The sequence below is a fragment of the Podarcis bocagei genome (genome assembly GCF_964188305.1).
Source record: "Podarcis bocagei genome assembly, chromosome: 18".
Lineage (NCBI taxonomy): Eukaryota > Metazoa > Chordata > Lepidosauria > Squamata > Lacertidae > Podarcis > Podarcis bocagei.
Genome location: NC_138144.1, coordinates 5,523,938 through 5,538,621, shown reverse-complemented (window position 1 = coordinate 5,538,621; position 14,684 = coordinate 5,523,938). Strand labels below are relative to the sequence as shown.

The following is a 14,684-nucleotide window of genomic DNA, read 5'->3' as shown; positions in this document are numbered from 1 at the left end:
CATGCCTACGGATTTCCCTCCTCTAAAAACTATGTGCGTGTTATAGTCGGGTGCGTGTTATAGAGCAAAAAATACGGTATATGTATGGTGTGTGTGTGTGTATATATATATATATATATATATATATATATATATATATATATGCAGGTTTTGGTGTCTTCGGGTGTCTTCCCGTGTAAGAGTTGGGGTGTCTAGGCGACGTTTCGACGAGGTCTCACTCGTCATCTTCAGGCTGGTGCTTTCGGCTTCTTGTTACTGGAACAGAGCAGGATCTCAGTGTTTTAGTTCCTATAAATACTGTTGAGGGGGTGTGGTGTATAGCCTCCAACGTTCTGGGCAGAGAGGGAGTTTCCAGGTTAGTGTGCCTTTTCTTCTTTTGTTCATTAATTACTTGAGGGATATCTTGAGTGATTTCTTGAGTGATATTCTGAGTACCACTTAGGAGGGTCGTTAGGTGTGGATTAGTTGCTAAAGCTTTCGTGTCTTGACCTCTTGAGCTTGTGAAGAGTTTTTTCTGAGAAGATGGCTGTACTGCACTTAGTTGTGCTCTGGCTTGGCTTCGTGTATAGGGGCGAGCTGTGGTTTTGTGCCCTGTGCCAGCCAGATCTGTGTAGGGATTGCAGGGGGGTGCAGCATCCGGAGGTGCCACTATGGTTTGGCTACTGGATGGTGTCTGTAATTTATCTGTGGAGAGGGTCTGGGTTTGGGTCTGGTGTGGTTGATTGGAGATGGCGTTCTGTGTGCCTCTGGTTCTGGTGTCGGTTTTTGTGGGGAGGGCTAATTTCCAGATGTCTGGCAGGCGGGACGTGTCGTCACGCTTGTTCATGTTGTGAGGGTAAGTAATTAATGAACAAAAGAAGAAAAGGCACACTAACCTGGAAACTCCCTCTCTGCCCAGAACGTTGGAGGCTATACACCACACCCCCTCAACAGTATTTATAGGAACTAAAACACTGAGATCCTGCTCTGTTCCAGTAACAAGAAGCCGAAAGCACCAGCCTGAAGATGACGAGTGAGACCTCGTCGAAACATCGCCTAGACACCCCAACTCTTACACGGGAAGACACCCGAAGACACCAAAACCTGCATTCCTGTACCCGTGAAAATCTACGAAAGCATATATATATATATATATATATATATAATAAAAATGAAGGGACGCGGGTGGCGCTGTGGGTTAAACCACTGAGCCTAGGACTTGCCAATCAGAAGGTTGGCAGTTTGAATCCCCGCAATGACGGGGTGAGCTCCCATTTCTCAGTCCCTGCTCCTGCCAATCTAGCAGTTCGAAAGCACGTCAAAGTGCAAGTAGATAAATAGGTACCGCTCTGGCGGGAAGGTAAACGCCGTTTCAGTGTGCTGCTCTGGTTCGCCAGAAGCGGCTAAGTCATGCTGGCCACATGACCCGGAAGCTGTACCCGGCCAGTAAAGCGAGATGAGCGCCGCAACCCCAGAGTCGATCACGACTGGACCTAATGGTCAGGGGTCCCTTTACCTTTACCTTATTAAAAAAAAATACAGTGGACGCTCTGGTTGCGAATGTGATTCGTGCGGGATGCACGTTCGCAACCCACAGCGTTCGCAACCCGCAGCTGTGCGTCTGCGCATGCGCAGGTTGCTATTCAGCGCTTCTGCGCATGCGCGACCACCGAAACCCGGAAGTAACCCGTTCTGGTACTTCCAGGTTTTGGCGGTCCATAACCCGGAAAAAAACGCAACCTGAAGCATCTGTAACCCGAGGTATGACGGTAAATAAATTGTCCAGTAGCAGCTTAGAGACCAACTAAGTTTGTTCTTGGTGTGAGCAGAAATATATACAGTGGTACCTCGGGTTAGAGACGCTTCAGGTTACAGACGCTTCAGGTTACAGACTCTGCTAACCCAGAAATAGTACCTCGGGTTAAGAACTTTGCTTCAGGACGAGAACAGAAATCGTGCAGCGGCAGCAGGAGGCCCCATTAGCTAAAGTGGCACAGTGGTACCTCGGGTTACATATGCTTCAGGTTACATATGTTCAGGTTACATACGCTTCAGGTTGCAGACTTCGCTAACCCAGAAATATTACCTCAGGTTAAGAAGTTTGCTTCAGGATAAGAACAGAAATTGGGTGACAGCAGCGCAGCAGCAGCAGGAGGCCCCCATTAGCTAAAGTGGTGCTTCAGGTTAAGAACAGTTTCAGGTTAAGAACGGACCTCCGGAACGAATTAAGTACTTAACCCGAGGTACCACTTACAGATTTGAAAATAAGGGACCAGCAGCCTCGAAAATAAGGGATCAGCAGCCAAAATAAGGGATTTTAGTCAACCAACAGCCAAACGAAGCCTCAAGCGGTGGTTCCCACAGCGCAGCAACCCGGCAAAGGGGATGCAGCAAGGAAAACCACTGTCACCTCTCCGCTGGGAAGCGCTGAGCAAAGGCGAGTCCCCAGGCAAGGCGGCCAATTTGATTGGCACAAGGCATGCAAGCTCCACCCCCCAGTTATTCTTAGACTCCTTATTGGGTGAGCAACGCAGCCAAGCAACACAGTTGAAGCCTCCCTCCTCCCTGGCCGGCAGGGAGGGAGGGAGAGGAGCTGCTTTCTTTGAAACCTGGGAAATTTAAGGGACATCATCAATAAGGGACAGCAGTGGGACACGGCGCTGGGATAAGGGACTGTCCCGCCAAATAAGGGACGCTTGACAGCTATGCACTCTGGGCGGCTCCCAACAGAATATTAAAAACACAATAAAACATCAAACAGAAATAACCAAATTTCTTCCCCATCACTACAGGTATTTAGGACTATAGGGGGTACTAATAGGTGAGGGTGTCTGTAGGAGATATTCCACCTATTTGCATGGGCCCCCCCAACTTTTTCAGCTCCTTCTTGCCCTCAGCTATCATCTCGAAGCCGTATGAAAATGCATAAAATATTGTGGAGGGTTTTTTAAAAATTCCCCTTTACTTACCCTCCCATTCCAGTTCGTTCCCGTTCCCAAGAAACTCAAGAGAATCGGTCTCGTCAGGGGTCTCGATGTCATCGACATTGATGTCCAGGTCGTCCGGGGTGTCCAGGAAATCGTCTGACAGGAGAGAGCCTTCGCTCTGGTCCAAGGAAATGTTGATTTCTGGGGCGACGAGCGTCTTCCGCTTGTGATGTGCCCCGTTACTAAAATTTAACGTGTTCGGAGGAGCTGCGGATTTACATTTGGAAAGGGGGGGAAAGAGCCAGTTCAGAAGTGACTTGTACAACGAATTAACGTCTTAACTGAGCTATCCATTACAACCCCAACGTCTCGTTCTTGGTCCACCACCGCCAATTCAGACCCCGTGAGCATGAAATTCATATTTCTTGCCCCTAAACTACAATCAAAAATATAAAACATTATACTCTCCTTAAAAAAGGAAAAAGAAGAAGGAAAAGTAATACCAAAAAAGAAGAAAAAGGAATAAAGTGACTTCTAACTAACTAGGTTATTATGTAGTTACAGATAGGTAGCCGTGTTGGTCTGCCATAGTCAAAATAAAAAAATTCCTTCCAGTAGCACCTTAAAGACCAACTAAGTTAGTTCTTGGTATGAGCTTTCGTGTGCATGCACACTTCTTCAGATACACACTTCTTCAGATAGGTTATTATGTTTATATCCTTGTAATTTTGCTTTTGTATTTTCTTCTGATTTTGTATTATTTGTTCATTTTATTCAGTGCTTCTTTGCATGATGTATAAGTATAAATAACAAGAAAGAAAGAAAAGAAATTCATATTTCTTTCCCCAACATGCGTCAGTTCATGGGAGGCCCCATTAGCTAAAGTGGTACCTCAGGTTAAGAACGAATTCAGGTTAAGAATTAAGTTCGTAACCAGAGGTACCACTGTAATAATAATAATAATAATTTATTATTTATACCCCGCCCACCTGGCTGGGTTTCCCCAGACACTCTGGGCAGTTCCCAACGGAATATTAAAAACATAATACAGCACTAAACATTAAAAACTTCCCTAAACAGGGCTGCCTTCAGATGTCTTCTAAAAGTCATTTAGTTGTTTATTCCCTTGACATCTGGATGGCAGGGCGGGCGCCACTACCGAGAAGGCCCTCTGCCTTGTTCCCTGTAACCTCACTTCACATAGGGAGGGAACCGCCAGAAAGCCCTCGGAGCTGGACCTCAGTGTCCAGGCAGAACAATGGGGGTGGAGACGCTCCTTCAGGTCTACTGGACTGAGGACATTTAGGGCTTTAAAGGTCAGCACCAACACTTTGAATTGTGTTTGGAAACATCCTGGGAGCCAATGCAGGTCTTTCAAGACCGGTGTTATGTGGTCTTGGTGGCTGCTCCCAATCACCAGTCTAGCTGCCACATTCTGGATTAGTTGCAGTTTCTGAGACACCTTCCAAGGTAGCCCCACGTAGAGCGCATGGCAGTAGTCCAAGCAATAGATCACCAGAGCATGCACCACTCTAGCGAGACAGTCTGTGGGCAGATAGGGTCTCAGCCTACGTACCAGATGGAGCTGGTAGACAGCTGCCCTGGACACAGAATTGACCTGCGCCACCATGGACAGTTGTGAGTCCAAAATGACTCCCAGGCTGCGCACCTGGTCCTTCAGGGACACAGTTGCCCCGTTCAGGACCAGGGCGTCCCCCACACCTGCTTGCCTCCTGTCCCCCAAAACAGTACTTGTCAGGATTCAACCTCAATCTGTTAGCCACCATCCATCCTCCAACCACCTCCAGACACAGTCTAGCACACCATCTGTCTCCCCAAGCGCCTTTGGTGTTTGTGTGTTGACTTGTGCTCCTTCAGCCTCTGAATCAATATCCTGTGCTCTTGTGCTCAAAATTCCAGCACTGCACAGAGTTGGCCTGGATGACCCTTAAGATCCCTTCAACTCTGCAGTTCTCTGCCACCCCCATTTAAGTTTCCGTCCATTTTATCATCTACTGTATTTTTTGCTCTATAAGACTCACTTTTTCCCTCCTAAAAAGCAAGGGGAAATGTGTGCGCGTCTTATGGAGCGAATGCAGGCTGCGCAGCTATCCCAGAAGCCAGAACAGCAAGAGGGATTGCTGCTTTCACTGCGCAGCGATCCCTCTTGCTGTTCTGGCTTCTGAAATTCAGAAATTTTTTTTTCTTGTTTTCCTCCTCCAAAAACTAGGTGCGTCTTATGGTCTGGTGAATCTTATAGAGCGAAAAATACAGTGGGTGAATCTATCAATTTTGGTTTCTCTCCGTTTTTCATGTTTCCAATCTAAAGTTCATTTCACTTCATTTCCACATTACTTTGTGTGTATGTGTGTTTAAAAAATGAATTCTCCTGAAAATTCATCAGTATTTTAGGGTGGTCTTGTGGTCTTATAGAGTGGGTGGTCCTGTGGTCTTATATTCATCAGTATTTTAGGGTGGTCTTGTGGTCTTATAGAGCAAAAAATGTGGTATATCTCATTTGTTCCAATGTGTTGTGGTGGGAGAGAGAGCAGTTGGGCCCCACCTGAACCCAAACTTACAGAGGGCATCTTCAGCTGGGCTTCCCAGTGACTCCATTCCTGCCTCTTCTGGGAGAGGTCTATAGGTTGGATGATGGGGGAAGAAGAGAGAGAGAGAGAGAGAGAGAGAGAGAGAGAGAGAGAGAGAGAGAGAGAGAGAGAGAGACGTTTAAAAAGTATTTCCAGGTCAGTCTTATGCTTTCTTTTTTTTTTCAATTAACAATTGGTTGTGAACACCAGATAACACACAGATATTTCCTTTCAGGTGGTGTCCAACGCCCTTTTCTGAAATTATTATTTTTATCTGCAAATTTTACAAAGAAAAAGAAGGGGGGTGGAGAGAGTCAAAGACAATAAACAGTATATAATTATTAATAGTAACAACCCTCCCCCCCATCATCGGTGCAATTTACAGCCATATTTCAAAAAGTAAAAATCTGGACACAAAGTTGTTGAATTGTTTTTTTGCAAAATCTTAAAAAAGAGGAAGAAGTTTGTGAGCTATTTTTAATGAATTTTGCCAAAACTGACACTTCTGACATGGGCTGCCCTACGTCCAGATTTTCCCGGACATTTCAGCGATTTTCGCTCAGACGCCGTTTACAACAAGGGCAGAATGCTGGCTATGTATCGGAAATCCCAGACGTATCTTACAGATACAGTAAACACAAAACTGATGAGCTCCTATCATTCCTAACCATTGGTCATGCTGGCTTCAGGGGCTGATGAGAGTTGAGAATTCAGCAACATTTGGAGCCTAAAGGGTTAAAAAAAAATCCATATACAGACATGGAAGAAAATGAACACAAACTTGAAATTGTTCAAGGTTTTATGCCCAAAGCAAACTTAATTTACATTTTTGGGCAATTCTGGGGGGAAAACTAATTCAGCGAACTTTGTTAACCAAACTAGTTCTGAGCACTGGAGATATTTAAAAGATGACGCCCAAACGATTCCAAATCTCTACCGGTCAGGAGGGTGGAGAAATCACCCCCCCCAGCCCTGATAGAGTCAAAGCCACAAAGGGCCCCCCTTCTCTCCCCAGGCCTCAGCATAAGGCTGGCAGAAGCAAAATAACTGATGCAATTATGTGGATTACTGCATAATCCCACCCTCCCCTTCCTAAACCAGTGGTTGTGTGTTACGAAATATGCTTGTTTCAAAGGTACACTCATTTTAAAACAAAACAGCAATTTCCCTTTTACCCCGATCTCTGCAGTAACATAGAAGGGGAAGCACAAGATGAGAAATCGGAAGCACGCCAGCAGGTTATTTAGAGGGGCAAATGTGACCTCTACGCTTTTAGCCTCCAAGCAGCAGCCGAGTCAATAGACGCATCTGTCTTGGCTCTGCACAGTATAGGGAAGGGGGAGATTAAGGCTATAAATGGATGCAGAGGATGGAAAGAAAGGCTTCTTTCCTTTACCTTAAGTGCGATAACTCCCAGTTTCCAGGCTCAAAAGCTTCTCTCGGCCTGCGCTTCTGCCAGTTCCCCCTCTCCGCCCCTCTCTTCTTCTCTGGACTTTCTTGAATCGACCCAGCTGATCATGTGTCACCGTTTCGGGCTGCGCTGATCATATGATGCTTCCCTCTCGGCTGCTGTTATGGTGCCTGCCTCCTCTAATCTTGCCGGCACAGCGGCCTACTGAGCATGCTCCCTGCATCCCAGGATCCGTGAGCATCACTCGGGCTTGGTAATAGGACCGGCATTTCTCAGGCAGCCAAGACAGACACTTAAAACCCCCTTTTGGGGTGGGATCTTTCCACATCTGTATGCCTCCCCGGAACATGTCATTCTGCACATCTCCATTGCATCTGGTGGGGGCCGGGGGCCGGAAACGTCCTCTCCCCCAACCTACCCCATTTGTTAGAAGACGTATTCATTCAGCCCTGCTTTTGGCAAACGGCTCGGTTTGCCTCGCCCGGATTCCCTCTCGCCGTACTGGCCACTCGGGACCTGCGCGGCCAGATGGATTAATATCTGCTAAGCGCATGAGTGCATACGTTCGGGAGGTGCTGACGTAATTACACAAGCTCATTTGCTTTATTTTGGTTTTCAGAAAGGGAAAGCCTCCCTTTCCCAGGCATTGTTTCCCCCATCTCAAAGGCTTCCTGCTGATCCGGCCGTTAAAAATATCTGACCACATGGCTTATAAATTATTTTATATATATATATATATATATATATATATATATATATATATACACACAGTGGTACCTCAGGTTAAGTACTTAATTCATCCCGGAGGTCTGAAACTGTTCTTAACCTGAAGCACCACTTTAGCTAATGGGGCCTCCTGCTGCTGCACCACCAGAGCACGATTTCTGTGCTCATCCTGAAGCAAAGTTCTTAAACCGAGGTACTATTTCTGGGTTAGTGGAGTCTGTAACCCAAAGCGTCTGTAACCTAAAGCGTATGTAACCCGAGGTACCACTGTTCGCAACATGAAAAGCCCGCAACCTGAAGTGCCATATCTGCACAGGTGCGCAGCGCAATTTAGCACTTGTGCGCATGCGCGAGTGGCGAAACCCGGAAGTAACCCTTTCCAGTAGTTCCAGGTCGCCGCGGGACGCAACCTGAAAAAATGTATCATGAAGCAAACGTAAAACGAGGTATGACTGTATATAATATATATAATATATAATAAATATTAAATATTAAATTATTATATATTATTATTTTTAATATCATTACAGTGGTACCTCCGGTTAAGAACTTAATTCTTTCCCTTGTTAACGTGAAACTGTTCTTAACCTGAAGCACCACTTTAGCTAATGGGGCCTCCCGCTGCCGCCGCACCGCCGGAGCACAATTTCTGTTCTCATCCTGAAGCGAAGTTCTTAACCCGAGGTACTATTTCTGGGTTAGCGGAGCCTGTAACCTGAAGCGTCTGTAACCCGAGGTACCACTGTAGTTTCATTTTCCTACTCACATTGAAATACAGCCCCTCAATGAGGCCAAACTTAGATTCACAAAATACTTAGGGGCAGGGGTACCCCTGCGTACCCCCAGAAAAAAAGCACGGGCCACGTGACCTGGACAAAGGCCGGCTCCCTCGGCCTGAAAGCGAGATGAGCGCTGCAACCCCATAGTTGCCTTTGACTGGATTTAACTGTCCAAGGGTCCTTTACCTTTAAAAAAACAAAACAAAACCTGTGCTCAATCATGGGCATGTTTTGCCCTAAGGGGAAGAAAGGCAGAATATGAATTAATAAATAGCTGGAAGTGCCCAGGATTGAACACAAAATATTCTGCATTGCAAAGCCCGTGCCTTCCCACTGAATAATAGGCCCTTCCATGCCTTGTAGTTGTTGTTTAGTCGCTTAGTCATGTCCGACTCTTCGTGACCCCCTGGACCAGAGCACGCCAGGCCCTCCTGTCTTCCACTGCCTCCCGCAGTTTGGTCAAACTCATGCTGCTCGCTTCGAGAACACTGTCCAACCATCTCGTCCTCTGTCGTCCCCTTCTCCTTGTGCCCTCCATCTTTCCCAGCATCAGGGTCTTTTCCAGGGAGTCTTCTCTTCTCATGAGGTGGCCAAAGTCTTGGAGCCTCAGCTTCAGGATCTGTCCTTCCAGTGAGCACCCAGGGCTTATTTCCTTCAGAATGGAGAGGTCTGATCTTCTTGCAGTCCATGGGACTCTCAAGAGTCTCCTCCAGCACCAGAATTCAAAAGCATCCATTCTTCGGCGACCAGCCTTCTTTATGGTCCAGCTCTCACTTCCCTGCCTTACCAGTGACTAGAAAAGGCATTTCTTAGTTCCTTCTGCAGCTGTGCCTTTCATAGACAGAGCACTCAGCTAATGATGTAGTGGAAAGGAAGACAGGAGATGGCATGACTTGTTGGTTCCATCTGCTCCAGCGAATTTTGCCTTGGCAGCTGGCACTAAACAGGGAGACTACTGTCTTAGGAAGACAGAATCACTGTGGCCATCAATAGGATCTCAGTGAGAAGCGTGCTCCATGCATAAGTGATGTCTTTACCCCCCTGGGCCATGTTAGATTACAGCTGTCGATGCCCATGCATCCTCATCGAACCCATTTCATTATTATTATTATTATTATTATTATTATTATTATTATTATTATTATTATTATTATTATTATTTATACCCTGCCCTTCCTGGTTCAGAAAACCGGGCTCAGGGCGGCTAACAACAAATTTAAAACACTTAATTGATGCAACAAAAAACAGCATAATTTATTATTATTATTATTATTATTATTATTATTATTATTATTATTATTATTATTAAATGGCTATGAATAGTGAATACTTATCTACTTTTAAAATTTTTCACCTATGATCCTTTTCTTTTACTTCTTTATTTTTTCTTTGTTCTTTTTTTCTTTTTTCTGATATCTTATCTTTCATTTCACTCCTTTATTGTGAATAGCATTTTATAGAGGTATAAATAACTGTAAATATGAAAAGAGGCAAAGTATTCTCTAATTTTTTTCCTTGGTTATATGTATTTTCTTTTTCCTTTGTATTTTCTTTTGTTGTAAATATGTATGTTTTCTAATTTGTACTTAATAAAAATTATTAAAAAAAAAACAAAAAAAAACAGCATAAAATACAGCATAAAATGTGAATAACAATAAATTCAGAATTCGAAAATCAATTTAGGGGGGAAATCCACCCAATAAACATTTGATGATCCCCAGGGCTAGCTGGCTAAGTTAGTCCTATTTGGGCCAGCGAGGAGATCAGGGGAGAATTAGCTGTGGGATCCCAGAGCGGGTAATCTTCATAAAAAGGGGAGGGGGGAGGAAGGGGAATAAAAGATCAGGCTAAGCTCACCCCATTGTGGGGATTTGAAACGCCGACCTAGGCTCTGTGGTTTAACCCACAGCGCCACCCCCGTCCCTTGGGCTGCAAAAGCCAACCCCAAATTTTGAGTATAGCAACGGCTGCTTGCATATTTTTTGCATGGGGAGGGCTTGAGCTGCTTAAAGCATCTTAAATAAATTAAAAATACAGTGGTGCCCCGCAAGACGAATGCCTCGCAAGACGGAAAACTCGCTAGACGAAAGAGTTTTCCGTTTTGGAGGTGCTTCACAAAACGAATCTCCTATGGGCTTGCTTCGCAAGACGACAATGTCTTGCGAGTTCCTGCTGGTTTTTTTTCCTTCCCCCCCTTTTTCTAAGCTGCTAAGCCGCTTATCAGCTGATCCGATCAGCAGATAAGATGCTAAAAGCCGCTAATAGCGCTAATCCGCTAATCCGTCAATGGGCTTGCTTCGCAAGACGAAAAAACCGCTAGACGAAGAGAATCACAGAACGGATTCTTTTCATCTTGCGAGGCACCACTGTAACAAACAGCTGCAGGAGCCAACCTGGGGAAGTCTTCATCCTGCCATTCCTCTTTCACATCCACGTTTTCCATACGCAAAGTGGCCTCGGTAGTCCCCATGTTGCTTCGGATAAAGGATTCGGCAGCACAGCAAAGTTAACCTGCTGTTGAGCTCAGTCTGCAAAAGAAGATGCAAATTTTTTTGGGGGGGGGAGGAATAATAGAGAGGGGAACCATTTACTTTACCCTGGGGTAAAGTAAATCATTCACAGGCAACGTTTGGAATACAGTAATAAGTTTATTATTTATTAGATTTGTATACCGCTTTCCCTTTCATATATGCACAAAGCGACACACAATAAAGAATGCAAGTCAATACATATTTTTGTTTGATGTCGAATCAGCTACAGTTTTCATTCCACATTTTGCCGACCTCCTGTGCTGGTCCCACAACCTTTAGGGCAGAGTTGTTGCTGTTTTTTACCCTGGGACCCACTTGAGATAATTGAACATCAATAAAGCCCACCATACCTTTGGAACTGGGACAGAGCAACGGGATCTCACCCCGTCACAGGGATTCGAACCGCCAACCTTCCGATCGGCAAGCCCAAGAGGCTTGGTTTAGACCACAGTGCCACCCGTGTTCCCCTGGCCGCTGTGATAACATGGTGCTGGACTAGACAATCCATTGGTCTGATCCACCAGGCTTTTCTTAGGTTCAGTTTATTTCACAGAAATTACATACCATTTGATTGTAAGGAAACCCTCTAAGCTAGCCTTTCTCAGCCTTGGGTCCCCAGATGTTTTGGCCTACAATTCCCATCATCCCTGACCACTGGTCCTGTTAGCTAGGGGTGATGGGAGTTGTAGTCCCAAAACATCTGGGGACCCAAGGCTGAGAACCACTGCAAGCAGTTAGCAACGATGTACCAAAGTAGCTCGAGGGATGTGGGTGGCACTGTGGGTAAACCACAGAGCCTAGGACTTGCTGATCAGAGGTCGGTGGTTCAAATCCTCGCGACGGGGTGAGCTCCCATTGCTCAGTCCCTGCTCCTGCCAACCTAGCAGTTCGAAAGCACCTCAAAGTGCAAGTAGATAAATAGGTACCACTCTGGAGGGAAGGTAAACAGCATTTCTGTGCGCTGCTCTGCTTCGCCAGAAGCGGCTTGGTCCTGCTGGCCACATGACCCAGAAGCAGTACGCCGGCTCCCTCGGCCAGTAAAGCGAGATGAGCGTCGCAACCCCAGAGTCAGCCATGACTGGACCTAATGGTCAGGAGTTCCTTTACCAATGTAGTTCAGGGCAGTTCCCTGTCCCCAAGGAGCTTACAACATAAAACTGATTTGGAGAAGGGCTGGAAGGAGTGAAAAAGGCAAGATGAACATGACCTGAATGTGAGCAATGCAGTTACATTGTTGGGCTTTGTTGGGAATTGAAAGCAATGTTGCACGAACCACTGTTCACAGCTGGGAAAGACTCATCTGTTTGCTACCAGCTAGTGTAGACACAGGTCGTGCTGTGGTCTAAACCCCTTAGCCTCTTGGGTTTGCTAATCGGAAGGTTGGCGGTTCGAATCCCCGCGACGGGGTGAGCTCCTGTTGCTCTGTCCCAGTTCCTGCCAACCTAGCAGTTCAGAAGCACACCAGCACAAGTAGATAAATAGGTACCGCTGTGGCAGGAAGGTAAACGGCATTTCCATGCACTCTGGCTTCCGTCACGGTGTCCCGTTGTGCCAGAAGCAGTTTCGTCATGTGGCCACATGACCCAGAAAGCTGTCTGTGGACAAATGCCGGCTCCCTCGGCCCAAAAGCAGGATGAGCGCTGCAACCCCATAGTCACCTTTGACTGGACTGAACTATCCAGGGGTCCTTTACCTTTACCTTTTTTTAAGTGTAGCAATGCTTAGCTAGATGGTCTGGCAGCTTCCTGCGTTCCTATTTAACAAAGGGTCTTTGTTAAAGATGATGAGGACTAGAATCTTTGGGGGTCCTCCAGACATTATTTTGCGCACTGGTGATGATTAGCACTCCTGAAGCTATTGGGGCATCTGTGCCTAATTCCATTTTCAATACCGTTTGCTCTTGCAAAGGTTTTGGGGCAGCCACACGCCTTTGTTTCCTGCCCTGCAACTTTCTGCTGAATACCGCACACCTTTTTCACAGCACATATGCTTGGGTTTATTTCTGGGCCCCTTGGGTGCGCTACAGCCCCTCCAGAAAACAGTGGTTTTGGGTAGCTTTGGGGAAGCATCCCAGAACAGAACGAGCCCGCCGCTAATACGTTATGATTCTCCTGCCAAAGACATGTTGCAGACCACACCGGCCTGGAAGGGCTCTGCCCCTAGAGAAAGCTGCTGTGCTTGGGCAGCAGATCACTGGCATTACTTAGAGATTGCAGAGACTGAAGCAACAAGGCTGTACTCAAACGCACCAAAATGGGCCCTCTTAAATGCTCAGCGTGGCTGCGCTGCGCGTCGCGTAATACGGCCTTGATTCCTCCATCGTTCCCTTTTCTTCCGGGCTGTCTGTCTCCCTGGACAGAAAGCCGAGCTGATTTATAACTATCCTTTCCCGGAGCGGAGAGCTCCCTTAACGCCTTAAAAGCAAGTGCCATGTTAGCTCTTAGAAGGCATCTACCGCCAATCCTTTTCCTCCCTCCCAGGGTCTCCGTTCTGACAGTTCCACGAAGATGCTCGGCTGTAAAGCCGCAGAGCTCCCCGTACCCCACAAAATCATCTCACAGCTTCCCTGCCATCATCATTGTGCTGGGTAAAAGGGGGGGGGGCATTTGCACAGCCACCGCCATGCCGTTATTCCCAGAGAAGCAAATTTCTCTACTTACTGCCTTTGACGCTCAAAACGTTCTCTCCAAATCCCAGCGGCGCATCCTCGCTTTACGCACAAAGCCTCTCTTTCGGGTGCCAAACGCCTTAGCTCCGAGAAGCAGCGCTTCGGAGGACGAGCTGGTTGCATCTGCGGTACCCGAGGAATCCAACCCGGCCTTCATCAGCCTTCTCTCCCCCCATCCCCGCCACCCTCCCTCTCCCCGGATAAATCGACGTCTCTGGCTATGCGCCCCCAACTAGCCGCGCGCGATGACTTCGCTTCCGCGCGGCGTCGCTCTCCAAGGTATTTTGCGCTTCAATTTCCAACGCCGCGCCCCGGTGGCGATCTGCAGCAAGCTTAAACCCACTGAAAGCCGGCTTTAATTGCTTTGCTTTTGTGCGCCGCCGGGGATGGGGGAGCAACGAGATACGTGGGTGGGGAGGAGGTGTTCGGCCCCATCCGTTTTAATTAGAGAGATACTCAGCATCCGGTCCAGGAAAAGCCTGGAGGAAGGAGGACGCGTTGGTTTCCCCCCCTCGTTTCGTGTGTGTGTGTGTGTGTGTGTTGTTTTTAACCAAATGGCATCATTTGCTAAAAACAAAGGTTGCTTCACCAACTCTTTCTTTCCCCCCCAGCAGATATCTCGCAGGGAAATGGAAGCGGTTGGAGTCAAGGAGGGGACGCAAGAAGCTTCGAGAAAAACCGCTGCCAAATAAGATAAAAAGCCTGGACGTTTTCATAGAATCCTAGAGTTGGAAGAGACCACAAGGGCCATCGAGTCCAACCCCCTGCCAAGCAGGAAACACCATCAGAGCACTCCTGACATACGGTTGTCAAGCCTCTGCTTAAAGACCTCCAAAGTAGGAGACTCCACCACACTCCTTGGCAGCAAATTCCACTGTCAAACAGCTCTTACTGTCAGGAAGTTCTTCCTAATGTTTAGGTGGAATCTTCTTTCTTGTAGTTTGGATCCATTGCTCCGTGTCCGCTTCTCTGGAGCAGCAGAAAACAACCTTTCTCCCTCCTCTATGTGACATCCTTTTATATATTTGAACATGGTTTTGTGAGCCGAGGACTCTGGTTTTCACAAGGGGAAGGC

General features: G+C 46.8%; 1 protein-coding gene across 1 annotated transcript in view; it reads right to left on the bottom strand.

The window, feature by feature from the left end:
- The window catches only part of ATCAY (ATCAY kinesin light chain interacting caytaxin), a 33,945-nt gene extending 19,849 nt beyond the window's left edge, over window positions 1–14,096 (bottom strand). Inside the window, exons 1-4 of the mRNA XM_081177965.1 lie at window positions 13,602–14,096; window positions 10,804–10,938; window positions 5,486–5,544; window positions 2,949–3,173 (exon numbers count right to left, since the gene is read on the bottom strand). Coding sequence (XP_081034091.1) covers window positions 2,949–3,173; window positions 5,486–5,544; window positions 10,804–10,880 — 361 coding nt within the window. The 5' untranslated portion in view covers window positions 10,881–10,938; window positions 13,602–14,096. The remainder of the gene's footprint in view (window positions 1–2,948; window positions 3,174–5,485; window positions 5,545–10,803; window positions 10,939–13,601) is intronic.
- Between the last annotated feature and the right edge of the window lie 588 nt (window positions 14,097–14,684).